This window comes from Vigna umbellata, chromosome 11 (assembly GCF_029865625.1).
Source record: "Vigna umbellata cultivar VRB3 chromosome 11, Vumbellata_1.0, whole genome shotgun sequence".
NCBI lineage: Eukaryota > Viridiplantae > Streptophyta > Magnoliopsida > Fabales > Fabaceae > Vigna > Vigna umbellata.
The window spans coordinates 3264627-3285544 of NC_142175.1; the positions used below are offsets into that span (position 1 = coordinate 3264627).

A 20918-nucleotide genomic window follows, 5' to 3' on the forward strand; every position below is an offset into this window, starting at 1 on the left:
TTCTTTATAATTTCTTTCTAGATGTTTTAAATTGTACGTAATTTTATAAGATTTTTAAAATTGCTGTAAGCCTACAATTAGGAAGAATGTATTTATTATTGACAAAGTCATCGAAGCAATTGAAAAAATAGAAAACATGGAAGCATATTTTAGCGATCATATAACATTTTGGAGTGATAGAAAATTGACCCACAAGTATGATGTTATGATTTAGTGGTTGAGTTGAACCAAGAACTCCGTTTAAGCGTACAATGTATGAGTGTTTGCTTATCCTTGTACTTCTTTATAGGAATATTGTTGGCACTTTTCAATACAAAATTCTGAGTACTAAAAAACAGCTAAAGAATCTCGGAGTACTTGAAAATTGATAAAACCTGACTTACAAGACTGTTATTCCTTGTTTCAAGGTAACATAATATTCCAAAGATCTACTCAAATTTATTTCAGCGCTTGATTGTATCACATCATAGATCTCGATCCTAGTTCGAACATGGAAAAATGACCCATGTTCCCAGAACCCTTTTGTAACAGTACAATAGTAGTCAACTTGCTATATCTCTCTAGAATTCCCTTTTATAGTATTGACAACAGTAAATTGAACTTATGATATGAACTCTAGAATTTCCTTTCGTAAGAATCTATTTGGAAATCCTCGAGCCAATGTTGATGAAAAGTATACCAACCAGTAATTCAAAATCGTGTTTTGTGGCATCTAAGTGGATAGAATAGCAACTTATCTTTTAATGACACGTAGTAGATGTTTTATGTAATATCTCAACGTAAAATTATTAAATAAGTTATATAAATAATAATCAATAAGCAAGTGAGATAGAAATATAACTATTATATTAGAATCATCCATAAAGCATGTACCGAGTATAACAAGTTATATAAACAACCGAAAACTATAATTTTAAGAAGAAAGTTTCTATATGATATAACTAAATCTAACTACATTGTGTCATCTCTCTCACGGATCAACTAAAATATCTTCTTATGTTTTCACCACCAAGGTGATCATTGCAACAAGAAAAAACAAATAGATAGACAATAAAAAAGAAATGATAAACTAATTTACTAAAAGAGTTTTCATATACAATTAAATCACATTAGATAAAATCTAATCTTGGGTTATACAAGAAATCATATAGATACACATAAACAAGTGACATTACACCCAATTATCTAGATACATGCATTGACATATTATATCCTAACAACCTAACTAATAACTTCTTTTTAATTTGTTTCCTCCTCTCATACACATTATATCCTATCATTACACGTTGTTGCAGAACAACCTTGCCCTCAAGGTTGAATTGAGGAAGTTGTATCTTCCCGCATGACTGCTTTTGACATGCCCATTTTTCCATTGCACCAACACTTGTTTTGGTAGCACTTGTACTTTTGCTTTCATGGCCTTCACAATGTAGATCTTCTAAAACAAATTGTTGATTAAGATAAAGCTCATCCAACAAAAGCCACCAACCTTCCCTAAATGCCTCTTTGAGCCCAAAATCTTTTCCCCAAGCAAACTTAGACTACCATACAGAGAAGCACCAGCCTTAAAAGTTTCTTTAAAAGCAAGGCAACTAAGGTGGTATATCCACCAGTAGAGCCCCTTGTAATACAAAGTCACTCCCCATCTACCTTTCCACTATTAACCAAGTATGTAGCATTCAATGGTCTGAAGCTGAAATGCTTCCATACCTTTACTACCAAACTTGTGCTCAATGTCAAATTAAAAAACTTGCACATTAAATTATCTAATTTGGAAAACCAAGGACCTATTCATATGATCAAATTTGTATTCTTGACTCAGTGCTTAGTTAAAAACCATGTTTCAATGTTAGAGTGCATATCAATTTGTTCAAATGGATGGATTCTTCAATTTCTTAACAACAAACAGACAAATTCAAGCAAACCACAACCATCTCAAAAGATCATAGTTATCAACAGCTCAATCACAAATTACAGACTAATTAGACATGAAATTTAACATTATCAAACAATCTATAAAACTAAAGCAAGATAATTAGTTTTCTTTACCTGAATGCTTTAGAAAGTTAAAACAACTCTAAACATGTATGAAACTCTATTTGCTCCTATGGATAACAGAAATACGATCATGGTACACCGTTAGAACCACTGATAAACAAAGAGTAAATATGATGACTCAAAAGACCCATGCAAGCTAAGTGGGACCCACATGTAACAAATACAAAAGGCTAAAGAAAAATGGGTTGAAACTCAACTTATTCAAATAGAGAAACTGATTAGTTCAAATTGAAAAACTTGCTCTTAGGATCAATTTTATGGTTTTGGTTCTTCTAAGACAAACATATGATAATAACTCCTAAGAAGAAGTTAAAAAACTCCAAAAGAAAGTGGTTTAAAGAGAGTATGTTTTAAAATAATAAAACTTTTTCCTAACAAAACTATTTATATTAAAACCTATTAATATTATAATAATTAAGTCTCACTAATTTTAAATTACTATCATTTTTAAAATGTCATTCTTGATCTTTATATTTTACACTTATGTTTTTCTATTTATAAACATACTTAGTATATCTTCATTATGTGTCATCTAGTTTTTGTCGTTTTGCATTTTGAAATTTATTATTATTTATCATGATTAAAATTATGGGTTATCTCTAAACAAACTATATGTTAAAAATTAAATTGTTGTCTGTCCATATTTAAAATTGTTTTATGCTTTAATATTCATGAATATAAATGAAGTTTAGTTTAATAATTTTAACTCATAATAAAAGTAAACTTAATATATAAAGATAAAAGTATGTAAATATGAAATTGATTTCAAATCTATTAAATTATTAAGTGTTCATTTAAAGTGTATACATAAAGGATAATTTCCTTAAAGATAATTAGTTAGACACATTTTTTTTTAACAAGAATGACTTGTCAGAAAATTAATTCATACCTTTAGCATCATATTAATTTTCTTGTAAATTCTTTTATATATATATAATGACTATTGGTTGCTTAAGATTATAAAAGTATTTTTTATAAAATTTAATTTAGAAATACTTTTTGGAAATTTCAAAACAAGCAATAGTATATTCATGTTTGTTTACTATTGGGAATATATTCTTTAAAAGTAATTGATTTTGAATATTTCATGTACTCACCACAATATTAGTAATAGTAAAAGTACACTATTTTTTGAATATTTTGAAAAATTACTTTGTATTATTTTATGCTGTAAAGCCTTTGTTTTACTAATAAAGTTTTTTACAAAGATTAAAGAAATAAAAATACAATTGAATCTTAACCTTTTTTTCTTAAAGAAAATAAATTGAACTCATCTCCTCAAATTATCGCTCTCAATATAACACATTTTGTTGTCAGTCACTAATGCTGGTGCTGGTCTGAAGGCTTCACAGCGGTGGTGCTTGTGTCTTGGCGTCACCATGGCCAATCTTTTTCTAACTCACAACTCTTATTCTTCCGTTCTAATTCAAAACCCTAATTTCTCTTCTCCTAAAATCAAAATAAATCCACTCCACTATCCTTTCGGAACCCTACCACATCATCACACCCCATTGGTTTGTGCATTAAAGGAAGATTCCAACCCTGAAACAATCCAAGGTACCCTCTTCTCTCTCTCTTCTAAGCTAATTCACTTGTCAAATAATTTAATTTTTACTGTTAAATTTTTCATCAGATGGCGAGGTGAAAAATTTAGGAGTCGAAGTTGCGCTGTCCATGTTGAGATTCTACAAGAGTAACTGTTTTTCATTCTCATTTCAATTTTTCTCATCTTTATTCATATACCAATATTTAAACTCACATTTGAATTTTTTAAACCCTATAAATAGGTTCTTATTTGGTAGAATAATATTGAATAAATGTTTGATTAAGCTTGGTTTACCCAAACATGATATTGTTCATGTGTACAGGAGAAATTTCACCAATTTTGCCCAAGAGCTGTCGCTATGTTCCTACATGCAGTGAATATTCCATGGAGGCTTATAAGAGATATGGAGTGGTGAAGGGTACAGTTTTGACTGCCTGGCGTCTCTGTCGATGCAATCCCCTTGGTATGGTATTGACCAATTACTTTGATAGTGTTGTGCATACTTGTTATTTTTGTTCTGATTTTAAGTTACATAATTGGTTTTAAATGTGCTACAAGTATATTCGTTATGTCTTTAGGTGGGCATGGTTATGATCCACCTAGATGGTTTGGCGAGCCTCGTCTACCGGAAGATGTTGACGACTGATTGAGATGAATGGCTGATTTTAAGGTACTCATTACTGCTGACTTAACATTTTGAACCTGTTTGATATTTTAATGAGTTTCTAGTGATTTTGCATTTGCCTTTTCTGGACTTTGTACTAATGCAAAAACAACCTATTTTCTTACCACATCAGAGAAATTGTATTGAGAAGGATTATATGTGATCGGAATAGATCGGATGATAATCAAATTGAACATCTTTGTACACCCAAAGAGAAAACAGTTCTGAAACAAAGAGAGATCTGCACATTGAATACCGTAGATTTATACTTTATGAAGTATGTTTTTTTAAATCCAACATAGGAGTAATCATCTACATAAGGAATGTCTTAGATTTGTTATGTCAGTCATAATGAGACTCATAGTTGGTGTAGATTATATGTTTTATATCAGAGGAATGTCAGTGACAAGTATATTGTGACTTTCTTTTTCACATGGTACCTGTTATTAGGTGGAACCTAATGCTAGCCTCTCCTAAAAGTACTTGAGTTAGTTCACTATCTACTAGTGGTGTCAACAAGAATTTCACCTATGATGCTTAGTTGTTTTGGGTTGGGTATTCTTTAGATCTTTCATATTATGTACTATTCAGAGCAGAGGATTCAATTACAAGTTAGAAATTTTGTTGTTTTAATTATACCATATTATCATATTTCGATCTTGTGTTTACTAAAGAAGAGTCTTCTGTTTGAGAAAAACCAGATTATAACTGATAATTTTTTTTCTGTAGTATGGTTTTATGATGAAATGGGCTAGCCCAATTTATTTTCTTTTCCTATTTTTGTTTAAGTACAGTTTTTTAATGGCTAATATATAGTTTTGTTCTTTCTAGTGAAAGATATCTATATCCAATTTTCTCCTTCCAAATTTTCACAATAAAAAAATAATATAAAATTAAACAACATAAGACACCACAATACAAAGTCATGGGTTAGCGGGATGAGCCATCCCATCTATTTCTGGGCTTAATGAATTGGCTTACTCAGATTGACATGTTCATTGCCCAATCCATTTTGCCTTCTCTTTCTTAAATTTATAAAATTCTATATTCGAACATTAATTAATTATACATTGTCTTTTTAATAACAATTAAACAAAACACCTTTTTATTTTAAGAACACGGTTCCTCTCTAGAAGAATTAATTAAACTTGGGATGATAAAGAAAGTTAGTTAATTTTATTAATTATTTATAAAAATATTTATAAAGTATCTGTATAAAAAAGTAATTGAAAATATAATTTCAGTTGAATATAAAACATATTTTTGAAAATAGATAGAGATAGTTAAAATGTTTTAATATTTTGAGTTAACGCATTAAATTAGGTACAATAACTTTTTCTTTATGTTTTTTCGTACCATAACCTGATCAACTAAAAACTACAAAATTGCAAGAACAAACGTTAATGCTTTTATTAAAAGAAAGCAAATGACCTAACTTAACTAATTATCAAGGATCGTAACCATTAAAACAGAACAAGGGAAACTAACGCAGATTTAACTAAATTTTTAACCCCATAAATTTAAGATGAATCTAACTTTGGTTTTCAAATAAAAAAAAAACTAATTTTAATCTCTCAAATTGAAAAAAAAAACTTTTGAAATCTCTGAAATGTAAGGATAAAAACTAGTTTCACAAAAATCTTTTGATTCCTTCATTTATTACTAAAAGACTACAGAAATTATTTTTCAAATTTGAGAGACTAAAATAATATTTTAAAGATTTAGAAAACCAAAACTAAATTTATCTCAAAAGTCAGAACTAAAAATTGTAATTGATCCTTAAATTTATTGATGATAATAGAAACTGTCATTCTTGCATGTCTCAAACTATAAGTGTTGTTTCCACTGCAAGCTTCTGAGTCCCAGGACATGCAATAACTTGTGCTGTTATTTCAGTTTCCCATAATTGAGGTACTGTCTCCCTAAGGTTGTGAATGCTCTGCATGGCATAGTCAGCACCTTTAACTCTCTGGGATTTACCAACCTGGATGTACCAACCAATCAAATTTTAGAACCTCAACTACTTAAATATTAAGGAAATATATTATCACACTTTCATTTTTTTTTAATTTACAATCTTTAATCTCTCTCTTAAATTAAATATAAAATACATAAAAATAGGTGTTTTTTATAAATTTTTAGTGTTATTTAAAACCAAAATTTAATAAATATACTAACTTGAGCCTATATTTGCTTTGTTGCTTCTTTGAATCAAAAGGGGTAACATGTTAATTCAAAAGGTTATCCAGTTGATAAATTTTTTGAAAGGTGCCAATATATCAATTGGGATAAAATTTGAAATTACCAAAATTTGTCTAATAAAAAAAAATTAAAAATAGTATTCTATCAAACTTATAAAGCGACAAGTAATTCCTAAAAAATAGTGAGTTTCTACTACACAAAGTTCCCAACATTGACATACCAGCACAGTGTGAAGACCCACTCGTTTTCCAGCTTGTATGTTGCGGACACTATCCTCGAAGAACAGCTGAATGTAGCAAAGAACCGTATCAAATGTATTCCAACCTTAAAAGCTTTAAGAAAAATAATTCTTGAACTGCCAAAAATTTATCAACACTTAATTTATATTTATAGGAATAAAAGTAATAGATTTACAGGTTATATAATATGATAAGAAGTTAAATAAGTCACTTCATAAACATAAGCAGATGCTAAAGCTCTTTTGGATACTAATTTTTCTCTTTTCCTTTTCTGATTGATGCATTTTTTCTCAATTCTACATTTTTTATATTGTTCCAGTAGTGAAATTATATTGAAAATTTTATAAAGATAAAAATAAATTATAATATATATGTACATATATAAAAGTGATCCGAAATCAAATCTTATAAACAAGTTTTATAAAATTAAACTAAAATTAACTTAATATCAAAATCATATTAAAATCTATTTTAATTATTTATTGAATCTGTTTTACTCATTATCAAACTATCAAATTAAAAGCTTAAATTTGAGAAGGATAAGGTGTAAAATATGTTTTGATGTGACACATTTTATAAAGACACGAACTACTAATATTGTTTTTTTAGAGATAATAAAATCAAAAAGTGAGATGTTACAAATAAACATTAAACCTATAGTTATTTGTGAAAGTTAACAGAACTGAGGTTGTTTTTTCTTACTGTTCTTTTTGGGTTAATGTTGGCTTTCTTGAGAGCCAATTCAATGGCATGTTCTGATGGTTTGCAGATAACTGATGTGCTTGGAAGCTCTGCAGTGGGATCAGGTTCAGCAAAATGTTGTATGATGTCAAAGATTTCTGAGCATTTTAGAGCTGTTTTTGGGGTTGGATCAGTTGCCATTGAACCTTTGTTCTCTTCATCATCATACACAGTACCTCTGTGGATGGGATTGAGAGTCTCAAAGCATATGATTCCTTCAAAACAATCTTCCAATCCAAGTCTTTCCAGTGCCTTAATCGTATGGACTTTGTCTGAGTTTGTAAAAATCTATTATTCACAAAAACAAGTGTTCAAACACAAGAGTGAGAGATTAAATATAGTACTATATGAGGGAACATACTATTCATCAAGACAAAAAAAAAAAAAAATCTGTGATCATTTTAGAAACTAAAAATATAACTTGTAAATTTTAGAACCACTATTTGACAATCTAATATATATATATATATATATATATATATATATATATATATATATATATATATATATATATATATATATATATATATATATAAAAGATATTTTCTTGATATATTTGAAAGAAAATATAGTTTGACATAATTAATATAATAATATATAATAAAATTTCTAATAAATGTATATTTTTTGAATGTCATGATGTTTTTTTTGCAATTGTACTGCTTTCATTTTTGTTATAAACAACTTACAAGCTTCCTATAAGAAAGGCTCAGCAGGAGATTCCTCAGAACTGGATCTGGCTTTAAGTTTTCATAGGGCAATTTTCCATGAACAAAACTGTCAACAAAATTTTGAAGAGTCAAATATCACCATTTCAGATTAAAGAGACTCAGGCATATTGAAAAAAGAAACACTCATTAGTCATTTCAAAGTGATGTGGGCGAAAAGAAAGATGCAACACTACCTGTAATATTCTTCATAATCAAAGTCATATCCAATTGCCTGAACAGAAAATGAAATGCATGGCAGTAAATAAATTACCAGTATTTTCAGAATTTAATAACAACTAAAACTTATTTATCGTAAAATGATAATTAGTGAACAAATAGAGGAAATCACACCCTTAAACCAGCAAGAGTAGTTCCATAGTTACTGTAAAGAAGGTTGGTCATTTCATCAGTTTTACTTGGTTCTATGCCAAGTTTCTCCACCATGTAATCTAAAGATCAACCATGTCAAAAATTCAGCAGCAACTACAAACACAATAATGAAAATACTATAACAGCACAAGTGTGGCACAGTCACTTACCCTTGATATTTTGGTGAATTGCAAGTGCAAGGCCAGAATTGAGAGGATACAAAGTATCATCTAAATCTGCAAAATAATATAAGTTATTATATAGCAGAATGCACAAAGGTGGAATTTTTCTGTACAGTGTACTCATTACAAAGCTTACCAAATAGAAGACAATCAAATTTTGGCCTTGCCGTCTGTTGTGTGAAGCTGTTATCATTCTCCATTTCCATCAGAAAACCAAATCCTTACACATTTAAACAGAAAACAACTGAATAGTAAGTTTCATGAACAAGTCACCATGAACATTATTCTCAAACTATAATAAATATAAAAATTAAAAATATTAACACTTCCTGCAATGATTACAAGACAAACCACATATAAAAAACATGAAGGAATTCCTATACAATAAAAGTTATGGTTTTACTTTAAAGTTCACTGTATTCATAAAATTAAAAGAGAAACGTAATGACAGACATAAAAACATAAAAACAGTTTATACAGGTGTAAATCCTGCATTTGGAACCTTTTCTATTACTAAATCAAAGAGAAAACACAGCATTTGGAACTTTCATTTTACAAATTTTTCTGCTATCTATCTGAGATAGCTTCAGCAGATGATGGAAACTCTTTTGAAATGATTGAAATGAAAACTTTTGCAACAAACTGAACCAACCTTTACTTTTTGCTAACTAGCTTTAACTTTATTTTCTCAAATTAGAGAGCTAACTAAAATTGTAATAAAATGCAAAACCTCAAACTCAATCTCTCTCACACTCTATTGTCTGCATTTTTCTTTTCAGACTTAGTAGAATTATATAAGCCTTCAGGTTCAGGAGAAAGTTGGTGAAGGTTCTCTCTCTATTCATGTTTGCCTCAGATATAACTAACATGCATTGGTTGCACAGAAAACAATCACGTGGTCTATGTTCTTCCTATATACTTTAATATGAATATGCCACCTCACCATTTTCCTGCATGGCTCTTTCATTCATTCCAATTTTCTTAAAACTTGAAATTGAGTTTCCCAATATATCACTGTGCAATAAATAAAAGTTACATTGAAAATCTCATTTTACTGACATGGGTTTTAACCTACTTCTTATAATTATTAAAGAAAATGGATTTTGTTTTATTTGTAATTTATAGCAGAAAATTCAATTTTTCGGTTTTCATATATTTCTTTATCCACATAATTAAGATGCAGGAAACTATAATCTCCTGAAATTTAGAGATTAATGAAATTTATACTATTTTTTGAATGTATGTACTATGTGTACATTAATGTACCACTGAAAATATGACTTTTTTTTACCCTAATTAACAAAATCAACAATTAAGTTCTTTAGTATAAACATTTAAGAGTTCCATAAACATTTAGTATAAATATTTTTATTATACAATTTTTTACAACTTTAATAATTTTAGTAATATTTTTTAATTAATTTCATTATAATTTATAAATTTTTAATTATATTTTTATCTTTCGTTATCATTAAAACTGGAGACAGACACATGCATTTTCACAATATTTAAAATTAATTGAGAAATTATAGGATTGAAATATATTTTAAGTATTTTGTTTAGGATTTTACTCTGCATTAAAATTATAATGTAATAGTATTAAAGTATTTAAGTTAAATTACCGTGTATTAAGTATTTAAGTATATTGACCTTAAATATTAATTTTCATTCAGCAACACTATTAATAAGTTGAAAGTATTTGCACTTAAATTTTTGTAAAGTGTTTTTTCTTATGCTAACACAATGTTTAGTAAAGTGATAAACAATTTCAAAAGAAAAAAATATTGAACTTGGGAAAGACAGATATATAGCTGTCCCAAATATACAAGTTTGATTCTTGTTAATGCTATTTATTAAAATATTTCTTTTTTATTTGAATAATAAATATTTTCTTTATTTTTTTACACTAGTAAATAAATCATTATATTTTTTTAATAGTTTTATTTTTATTTTCTTCTAGGAAACGGGAAAACCATTTCCAGTTGTTCAGGGTCATGGACCAAGCAGATTACTCTGCACGTGAAATTGTGGCCCAGCATTTCTCAGGAAATGGGAAAGATTTAAATGTTATAGATATGCAATTAATTATGTTTTTTTACTTTAAATTTCGTGTCAAGTTTGACTTTAATTTTTAAATTTATAAAAATTTACTTTTGAAACTTTAAAAATTTAATTTCTGAAATTTATTGTTTAGGGAGTAACGCTAATTTAGAAAATTTTAGTTGATACTAAGGTAATAGCCATGAGAAAGACTATGTTAATATAGATGATAGGTATTTGTGTGTTTCTTAATTTGGTATCTTTACGCTGTATATACAGTGTAATAATTATCAAAACATATTTCACAATAGATTTATTATATTATTATTTGTATTATTTATCTTTTATATAATTATTTTGTATTACTATTTTATAATAGGGTTAAATATGTTTTTAGTCCCTAAACTATCAAGCGATTTTGTGTGAATTTGTTTTTAGTCTCTCTTTCAAACTCAGCTACATTTTGGTCCTTCTCTTTAAGGAAATTATAATTTTTCGTCCTCCAAAACTAACAACGTTAAAAAAATGCTAAGCTGGCTGACGGTGGAGTGTCACATCATTTTTTTTTTCTGACATCAATCTTCCCAGATTTTCTCCCGTTCCACCACAACCCCATTCCCCCACCATGGATGTTCCCACCACCTCCTCAGCCACCGACGACCCTCCCCTCCCTTCCGCATCACAAATACCAACACAAGCTGAATTCATTAGCTAGAGCTTAACAACAACTCATTCAACCTATTATTTGAATACCACTCATTTGACATCTACTTTAATGAGCTCTCTAAACATGCTTTCATCATCGCACATGTGATTACTAGCCTCGGTATCTAGATACCAAACCAAGTTGTTTGAACAACTCGACTTTAACTTGACATCTGTTATTTTGTTTATATTCACCTCGACTTCCATACTCCTAAATATCAAGTAACTCGGAATGAGTTTCGTACTCCAACTTGGCAGCCCGATCTTACAACTCGACAGTTCAATCTTTGGGGTTCTTGACATCATTAGGATCCCAATCTCTTTATTAGCCTCCTTAGTAAGGAAATTTGTTTCCTTTTTCTTTTCAGCTCAACATCATTTTGCTATGTGGCTGACCTTACCACAATTATAACACTTGGCCGACCTATAGTCACTGGCATAATGACCATGTTTACCAAATTTATAGCATTCTACTCTAGAATTAATAGACCGACCTCTTTGACCTCTCGCTTTTCCACTACCTCTCCAGTTTTGTTGCCCCATTTGTTCATCTTTGTCTTTATGATCACCTTGGCCACGACCTCCTTGTCCACGACCTCTTGCTCTAGGAACACCTTGCTCTAGGAACACCTTGTCCAAGGAGCACTTCCTTCAAGTCAAATTTTACCTAAAGTACCTTATAAAGTGGCTCAAACAACGTTCTCCTTCGCTGCTCATATGACTCTAATTGAACACACAATATTCTCAAAGTCCTTAGTCCGTGACCTTAGGATCTTCTCCACAATACAGCTAGTAGGCAACTCCTCTTCATTTCTTCCGAGTTGATTTGCTATAACCTCTAGTCGAGATATATACTCGATCGTTTGTTCTCTACTCTTCATTCTCGGACTCTCAAACTTACGTCTGAGAGTTTGAAGTCTAACTTGCTTTACACAGTTATTGTCTTTGTAAACTTTCTAAAGAATCCATCACGCTTCTTTTGAAGATTTAACATTCACTATCTTCTCAAAGCCAGACTCATCAACAACTCGATATAGTATGTACAGAGCTGATTGATCGTTAACTCATGATTTTCTAAATGCGACAAGTGGGGCCACTGTCTGCCATACATCTACCATGGGCTCTTCATAGTCATTCGCTACAACATCCCAAACGTCTTGGGATTCAAGAAGGATTCTCATTTGCACACTCCAATTGTCAAAGTTGACTTTCTTTGTCAACCGAGGCAGAGACATACTGTATGCTAGGCTGACCATCTCTCTCTCACTATCTCTTTCTGACTTAGACACTGAGTCATCTCAGATGCCAATGTGTTAGAAAATGACACTCACTTAGATATTTTAATATGCTTCTAGTGTGTTTTCATCTCTCATAAACCTTAAATTTATAGGATACTAACATTAGGTCTTTCATCTACTGACTATAATGCTCCTAATTATTAAAATAATACACCATAATAATGGTAAAACATAACAAAGTAACTTATTCTTCTCTCCCAATACAATAAACACTATAACTCTTAATAATTATTTATTTGATAACTACTAAATTTAAGTTTTTTCCTACGAAAAACATTTTGAAAAGAAAAGTTTCAAACACCTCAAATAAAACCAAGGAAGCACAATGCGAAGAGCGAGAAACAGAGTAAAACAAAGATGAATTTCTTAACTGAAAGAAACACAAGGAAAGTTTGAGAAAAAATAAATTACAATCAAGGACACACGGATTAATTCCATAACTTAAGGGATCCTGCTCTTCTCAAAAGAAGATAATGACTTACCAAAATTCACTTTTCCTTTTTCTTTATAAATCTAGTCAGGGAATTTTTCTTTGGCGCAGGCTCCTTTTGTATGTCATTTGATTCACCACATATCAGATAGACAATTGTTCTTTTGACTAGTAATCCATGACCAAATATCACAAAAATATCCACCTTGTCTCCTGATCCTAAATTTGATATTATACCTTGCCAATCTATATCATTAAAGATAATTACCATCCCATGGTTGTGCATCTGTAATGTGCACTTTGTGTAATTAACAATTAAGACGCTTCTAAAACATTCAGTTGTCAGAATTTCAGGATTTGACAAATAAACAACACATAAAGCCATTCCCTTCAATACACGGTTCTGAGGCACAGTGAAAGAAACAGAATGTCCTTCACCTCTATGCGCCAACCAATAAGGATCATTGTCACTTGGAAGAGAAATATCACATGACTCACTGCTTGCAAATACCTGTATCGTGAGATAAATAAGGGCATGTTTAGTTAAAAAATGATTAAACAATAATGAAGCTAGTATATCAAGAAAGTGGAAATCAATTTGCTAGTACTTAGTGTAAGCAAAATCACTTGGTTAGTTGGTTATTAAAATCAGATACTTTTAGAAGGTAATGAACAAAGGGAAGCTAGAGAAGAACCTCAGAAATTCTATCACTGACAGCATTGAAGAAATCTTTGCATCTACCAACACCAATCAAAGAAGACTTGAAGTGCTGCTTTGAAGTTCCTGATTCTGTAATATTTGCTCCATATTCAATCATAATAGTTTCTACTTGCTTAGATAGTTGAAATTCGGTATCACATTGCACCAAAACACTTCGAAGATTTGCAAGACTGCTAAGAAATGGCACAAAATCATCCCAACTATTATCTTCCATATCCATGCAAAACGAATGTTTATGAGACAGCTTGTTCATTGTTGATGACATCCAAGACCGAATGATAGAAGGAAAGAGATTATGTGACAATCCCTCAAGTCCACATAAAGATATATATCCAATGCTTTTTGAACTTACCATTGAAAAAGGCAATTGTTTCACAACTGTATTTTCAGCAATTAGAGTTACCAAGGATTCCATTTGCATTATATCTTTTTTCAATAGGTCAATTTTCGAACAACCAGAAAGAATGAGAGTTTGCAAAGTTGTCAACTCATATATCTCTTTTGGGAGATTGCTTAGCCTTGTACAGTCCTTTAAATTTAGCAGTGTAAGATAGCAAAGACATCCAATAGATTGGTGTACTTCGTTCAAACGTGGACAATCTTTGAGAATGAGTTGTTCAAGACGTGGTAGTCCGATAAAGTCAGGGGTTTTTGTCAAGTACTTGGAGTGACTAAGATTAAGAACTTTTAGCCAAAGCAAAACCTTCAAGAACATAGTTTTTGGATAAAATGTTAGAAAAGAAAATGATAAAATAAAATAGTTATAACTGGAATCAAATACTATTTTTATGTTAAGCTGGGTTTCAAAAGGATATGGCACGTAAGAAAAAAAACCTGGGGTTGTTTCCAGACGAATCGAAGAAGACTGTGTTTTAAATCAATTGCTATTGCATCATGGAGATAAAAATTGTTACGTAGGTATTCTGAAGGAAACCCTCGCAAACTGATCCATCTCAATTTCTTAGAAACGTACCCAGAATCTCCAGTGAGTTTCAACATTCTTGATGTGTTTGTTTCCTTTAAAGGAGAAGGTTTGAAGCCATCTGTACTGGTTAAAAACAGTTTCTCAGGCAATCCTTGAATGACTTTTGTCCTCTGTGATGAAAGTAGCTAAGAAAAAAAAATATATTGCACATGAGAAAACATTCACTTCCAAAAAGAAGTTTCAAAACCATAGATCGAGATTGTTCTTACTGTATTCTCTGACAGTGCATATTCTGCATCACTATCATACCACATTCGGCTGTTCTTCCCAGGTTCCTCTTTTGAATTTTCACGAATAATTCCTCTTCCCATATCTCGTAGCAAAGGATGCATTCCAAATTTGTTGTTCTTTTTAACTTTTATGAGGTTACGCTCTATCAGAACTCTTATTCCACTATCAGGGTCAACTCCACAGCCATTCAGCATCTTCTTAACATAGGCTCTGCCTTTACCAACAAAGAAACAACATATATCAAGGAATAAATCTTTTTCAATTTTATTCCTTAAACCGTCGAAGCTTATTTTCAATATCAGTGGAACAACATACATCAAAGAATAAATCTTATTGTCTAATCTTAACAATACTCTGTTCCATTCTTCTTTCGTCCTTTCAAATAAACAAGCTCCAATGAGTTCAAGCGCAAGAGGTAGTCCTCCACAATAAGTAACTACTGTTTTTGCAAGGTCGCTGTATTCTTTTGGTTTTGCTTCTCGAAATGCATGCCAACTAAAAAGCTCAAGGGACTCATTTGCATTCATTAGATTCATCCGAAAAATAGAATCAACTTGGTGCTTCCTCAGTAGCTCTACATCTTTTGTTGTGATGATAATTACAGTTCCTTTACCGAACCATGCACAACATTTCCTAAGGTCGAATAATGGATAGTACTCATTGATCATATCGTCGAGTACAATTAGCATCCTTTTCCCATGAAGTCTTTCCTGAATCATACTTGTTCCCATCTCAACGCTATGAATCTCCACTCTTGATTTTAGGACATCTGAAAGAAGTTGTGCTTGTAAATGAATACACCCTCTTGTTCGATTGACTTCTGAAACATCTTCAATGAAACTTTTCTCCATGAATGTACCATGAATTTGATTGTAGATGGCTTTGGCAAGGGTCGTTTTACCCGATCCTTCCATTCCACATATCCCTATCCTACACACTTCCATTGATTTATTTTTTATAGTTCGAATCACATCTTCCACTTGGGATTGCAATCCAACCGGAAATTTAGTAACAGACAAGACTGGTAAATTAAGAACGCTCTTAACAATTGTGTCCACTAGTTCTGCATCACTCCTTCAAGTTCAATAGCAATTATAGAAGAAGTCATTTATCAGCAAAGTTAAATCACAAGCTTAAATCCACTAGTTCTGCATACCTGTGATTGCTCTCATCCCATCCAAAGAAATTCGCAGCTTTGGTGAGTGCGTGGCTCCACCTGGACACGCCATCCTCCAGTTGTTGTTCAGAAAATGTTTGGTGTGCAGTTGCTTTAAAGGCTTCTCCAAAATCACCCTTCTGAAGACGTACATCAGATGGCTCAATTTCGTAATATACGGGCAGAACATGTCGGGAATAAGTTTGGTGCCATTCAATTATTTGTTGAAGCTGATGAAGACACCAAGCAGATTGAGAATAAGTTTTGGTGAAAACAACAATTGCTACCCGACACAGATGAAGAATAGGTTGTTGGATGTGCAATGGCTGCAATGCATTCTCGTGGTGAAGCAAAGTGGTGAGCCCATTAGCAGAGAGGGCAGAATCGAGATGAGAAACAAATTTCTTGCGAATGTCTTCTATTTCAGTGAAGTTGATGAGCACATCGTACTTCCGTTGCAGTTTGGATGATGAAGACGCCAATTCCATGGAAGGAATTGAAGAACTCACGAATTTTAGAAGAGAAAGCAATAATGCAACACAGTCAGATACATGATCTTTACATACCCATCACAGAACCCTTTTTACTTTAGCCATTAGTTGTGGATTTTTTCAGATTACAATCTGTATTTTTTAAATTACCTATAACTTTCCTTTTGCTTTTTGGACCATCTCTCTTTTTATATCATGTTCATCATGAAAGCATAAGCAATGCATCTGTTTCACATTACACATATATCTCTGAGACACGTAATTATAATAATGAACGAAGTTGAAAGTATAAATACAATTTAGAAGAACATGGAACACCTCAATTTAATTTTAATCAATTTATAACGTTATTTCAATATCATTTTGTTGTAATTATTAAACAAACATTCTTTTCTTTTCTTTTTTTCATTTATATTGACATTGAATTCTGGTTCGGTGTAGTATATCTAAACTCGTGAAAATTGTTCAAGTGGTGGACAATGATAACATTAAAATAATATGGTTAGATTTAAAATAAAAAATTGCGATATTTAGATAAATTAAAGAAAAAGTGATATATTTGTAAAAGCACTCACATGAAAGTAAAATTACATTGAATAAAAGCAGAAAACTATGATGAGGACCTATAAATATTAGTATCCTTAATTTCCTCCCACCTCTAAACCTTTCTTTCTGTCTCCTTCTATCTTACTTTTTTTTTGCTTTTAAGTTTGGTTCTGACTCGAACAAGACATAAAATAATCTTGTATTGAAATTGGGATATTATCTGATAATGAAGACCCGTTTTGGTCCCTTAAGCAAGTCCATGATTACTCACTAGTGCAAAAAGACCTTTAACGTTACTTTTTAGACGTCTGATCTTCGAATATTCAACATAAAAAATGATCGATGATATTTTTCGTAAATAAAACAACTATTTAGACCTTGACTATGGAGGGGTCCGACGTCAAAATACTCATATACGTCGGCTCCCCCGAATAGATGCCAAAACTAAACGAAAAAGTTAATAAAAAATATTTTTTTATTCTATTTAGACGTTTGTTATTGGGGAAACCGAAATCTAAATCATAAACCCAGAAATTTAAATAGTCACTTTTTGACTCCCTTTAGACGTCCGATCCCGCCCCTCCGACTTCTAAAGTACTTTAGACGTCTGTTAATTGGGGGAATCGACGTCTAAACCCTAAATCCAGAAATTTTATAAGTCACTTTTTGACTCCCTTTAGACGTCCGATCCCGTCACTCCGACTTCTAAAGCACTTTAGACGTCGGTTAATTGGGGAACCGACGTCTAAACCCTAAACCCATAAATTGTAAAAGTCACTTTTTGACTCCCTTTAAACGTCCGATCCGGCCACTTCGACTTCTAAAGCACTTTAGACGTCTGTTAATTGGGGAACCGACGTCTAAATTTCGGCATTAAAACAACGTGAACGCGAGACAGCCGTTACGTGCACTCATTGTTCATCATCTTCGTCGCATTTTCTCTCTACGAGTTAGCTTTTCAGGTTCGTTTTCTCACTTTTGCACCGGTTTAAATTAATTTTAGTCTGACTACATCACTCTTTTGATGCATTATCTTTCATTTGAACCGATTAAAATGCGTTTTCGTTGGGTTTTGGTGCAGTTATTCTTGTGTCCTTGGGCGACGTTCTTTGGCGGCGATTTCTTGCGTTTTGTACTCCTCCAATTCCCTCCACTACATTTTTAAAACCATCCAATAAAAAAAATGTACAATACATCACATTCTCTTCAACTAAAATATAAAGATGTAAACTCGAATCACCAAGAGTCAGGAGCAATCTTAGAGACGTCTGACCTGTATGGGTCCAACGTCTATAGACGTTTGACCTAAAGGGTCCGACGTCTCATTAACGTCACCCATATAGATGTTGGACAAATATCAAACGTTAAAAGCCCAAAATAACATATGTCTAAAATCCTTTCTGCACTAGTGACTTATTTGTATAATTACACTTCTTCTACATAGCATACATATATAGTCTAACGAGAGCAACAAGAATCACATAACTTAATCATAATAATAGTTTGAGTTATAACTTATTAATTTGAATTTTTATAACTTTAAAATATAAAATATATGTTTGAATTACGGTCATTATTTATAGATTTACTGGTAGAATGAAAGAAAATAACAGAATTATTTTCGACATTTGACACCAATTTCAAAACTAAAAAAAAGCTTTTAATCTCAGTTATCAACTGATTCGATTAAAAAAAAATTCGAAACAGTAAATCATATATATATATATATATATATATATATATATATATTCTACAAGAATATGACAGTTCTCTAAAACTACTAACGTTATCTTATTAAAAATTTTAAATTATATTATATTTATAGTAAATTTAAAATTGATGGAAAAATAAAGGTTTAAACCCTCGGATGGTCCTCGTATTTATATGAAAATCTCAAATGGGTCATCATTTTTTTTTTCAGTCTCAATTGGGTCATTTTTTGTAAAAATGAGCCAATTTTACCCTAACCGTTAAGTGCTCTCAGACGGCGTTAAGTTTAGCTAAGCTGTATTTTATATTTTGATGGCGTGGCATTGTTCATTAAAATTGAATGACTGATGTGTTTTAAATCACCTTCCACGACGCCGATGCTTTACCATTACAGTTCACAAACATTAATGTGTTCATGTTGCATTTGAAAGTAAGACCAGAAGAGAGAGAGGAATAAGGGAATTATTCATGGATCATCTACAAACATTAAATTAATATGTTACTTTAAAGTTAAAATTATATCAATTTTTCCTTTGGGTCTGGATATAGTTTGGGGTTCCATGTTTGATTTTGTTTATGGTGCTTAATATTATTGACAGGATGATGAGGTGGGTGGTAGGAGGAGGAGTTGCAATACTAAAGAGTATTTTGATTCTTTTTCCTCTGATAGTGTTGCTTCTTCTTGTATGCTTTGTGGTGTGAGGTTTCATCCCATCATGTGCTCTCGACATCACTGCTGGCTTTGTGGAGGAATATTTTGCCGTGAGTGCTCTAAAGGGAGGAGCTTGTTGCTATCACTGTCGTGTTTTCCTAAAGAAATATGATTCTTGTTTCATCAACTTCCTATGAATATTTATATTTGAATTGGAATAGATGTAAACTATAGAAATGTTGTTTGTAAAAATAAAACCTTTAACCAACCCAGAAGTCGAAAGCACTGATCTTTATGAAGAAATCTACCATAAAGAAAATGAAAAGACAAACAGGGGCAGTTTTGAAAGCACTTATCTTTATGACCTTGCAGACATTCAAAATCACACCAAACTGAGCACTGCTTTTGAAAGCCTCGCAAAGGCAAACATGGCAGTTTTGAGCACAGACTTGATGTCAGAATAGCAGGTATCCTCTGGCATGGTGACGGTGCTGCCATTGGTGAAAAAGGACAAGCAATCGGCCATGGTGAGAACAAGGGTTGAGCATTCCACGGACGGTGCTGGCGCTTGAGGGGATGGTGCGCTTTGTGCTAGATCAATGGCGCATAGAGCCATGAAACACACCATGAATGATAGTTTTGATGCCATTTCTGGAGAGAGAGAAATGAAGTGAGAGTGAGGGAAAAGGAGAAGTGAGAGAATGGAAGATGAGGTGCTCCATTGGCGGAGGAGAAGAGGAGTTCGACAAATGCGCCCCCTACAACGACGTTTTTTAGTTTGAGAGGGAGAAAGGGTGTGTCTAGGGAGTGAGGGTTTGAGGATGGGAGTGGGAAGAAAGCAACTTGGGCGGAGGAGCGGAAGAGGTGAAAGGTGATCAATGGTTGGAGGGAATAAGAAGCATCGGCGCCACGTGGATTCGATGATTTAAAACACATCACCCATTCAATTTTAATGAACAATGCCACGTCATCAAAATATAAAATACAGCTCAGCTAAACTTAACGTCGTCTAAGAGCACTTAACGATTAGGGTAAAATTGGCTCATTTTTACAAAAAATATGACCCAATTGAGACCGAAAAAAAATGATGGCCCATTTGAGATTCCCATATAAATATGAGGACCATTCGAGGGTTTAAACCAAAAATAAAATATCTAATTTGTATCTTTTCTCTTTTATTTGTTAATGGAATAAACCTCGCTAAAATAGTTCTCACAATACGATGATAAAGAGAATGTAAGA

General features: G+C 31.8%; 3 protein-coding genes across 5 annotated transcripts; 1 reads left to right on the top strand and 2 right to left on the bottom strand.

Annotated features, from left to right (window-relative positions):
- The first annotated feature begins 3355 nt into the window (after positions 1-3355).
- LOC124825757 (UPF0161 protein At3g09310) lies at positions 3356-7886 on the top strand. 3 transcript variants are annotated; one of them, XM_047298454.2, is made up of 5 exons: positions 3356-3615; positions 3692-3751; positions 3927-4067; positions 4183-4274; positions 7479-7886. In XM_047298454.2, exons 1-4 carry the CDS (start codon positions 3438-3440, stop codon positions 4248-4250), a joined length of 447 nt encoding a protein of 148 aa, XP_047154410.2. In that variant the 5' UTR covers positions 3356-3437; the 3' UTR covers positions 4251-4274; positions 7479-7886. The 3 variants fall into 3 exon arrangements, with proteins under 3 accessions (XP_047154410.2, XP_087958326.1, XP_047154411.2); XM_088102200.1 differs by lacking the exon at positions 7479-7886 and adding an exon at positions 4719-4901; XM_047298455.2 differs by lacking the exon at positions 7479-7886 and adding an exon at positions 4402-4901 and having other exon boundaries at positions 3357-3615.
- LOC124825756 (suppressor of disruption of TFIIS-like) lies at positions 5045-9644 on the bottom strand. The gene is made up of 9 exons (XM_088102199.1): positions 9364-9644; positions 8848-8931; positions 8700-8765; positions 8512-8609; positions 8355-8392; positions 8140-8227; positions 7412-7738; positions 6691-6756; positions 5045-6252 (listed from the first exon to the last, which is right to left on the bottom strand). Exons 2-9 carry the CDS (start codon positions 8915-8917, stop codon positions 6091-6093), a joined length of 915 nt encoding a protein of 304 aa, XP_087958325.1. The 5' UTR covers positions 8918-8931; positions 9364-9644; the 3' UTR covers positions 5045-6090.
- Positions 9645-13087: 3443 nt separating this feature from the next.
- On the bottom strand, positions 13088-16969 carry LOC124825769 (TMV resistance protein N-like). The gene is made up of 5 exons (XM_088102363.1): positions 16278-16969; positions 15100-16195; positions 14740-15015; positions 13880-14608; positions 13088-13695 (listed from the first exon to the last, which is right to left on the bottom strand). Exons 1-5 carry the CDS (start codon positions 16763-16765, stop codon positions 13243-13245), a joined length of 3042 nt encoding a protein of 1013 aa, XP_087958489.1. The 5' UTR covers positions 16766-16969; the 3' UTR covers positions 13088-13242.
- Positions 16970-20918: the final 3949 nt, after the last annotated feature.

Excerpts from the sequence above, each read along its gene's own strand:
- LOC124825769 (XM_088102363.1), bottom strand. The coding sequence starts at position 16,765 with ATGGAATTGGCGTCTTCATCATCCAAACTGCAACGGAAGTACGATGTG. Across the intron at positions 14,609-14,739 it reads TCGTCTGGAAACAACCCCAG|GTTTTGCTTTGGCTAAAAGT; the intron begins GTTTTTTTTCTT and ends ATGTTCTTGAAG. Across the intron at positions 13,696-13,879 it reads TCAGTGATAGAATTTCTGAG|GTATTTGCAAGCAGTGAGTC; the intron begins GTTCTTCTCTAG and ends CTCACGATACAG.
- LOC124825757 (XM_047298454.2), top strand. The coding sequence starts at position 3,438 with ATGGCCAATCTTTTTCTAACTCACAACTCTTATTCTTCCGTTCTAATT. Across the intron at positions 3,616-3,691 it reads CAACCCTGAAACAATCCAAG|ATGGCGAGGTGAAAAATTTA; the intron begins GTACCCTCTTCT and ends ATTTTTCATCAG. Across the intron at positions 3,752-3,926 it reads CATGTTGAGATTCTACAAGA|GAGAAATTTCACCAATTTTG; the intron begins GTAACTGTTTTT and ends TCATGTGTACAG.
- LOC124825756 (XM_088102199.1), bottom strand. The coding sequence starts at position 8,917 with ATGGAAATGGAGAATGATAACAGCTTCACACAACAGACGGCAAGGCCA. Across the intron at positions 8,610-8,699 it reads AATTCACCAAAATATCAAGG|ATTACATGGTGGAGAAACTT; the intron begins GTAAGTGACTGT and ends GTTGATCTTTAG. Across the intron at positions 6,757-7,411 it reads ACATTAACCCAAAAAGAACA|CTGTTCTTCGAGGATAGTGT; the intron begins GTAAGAAAAAAC and ends TGCTACATTCAG.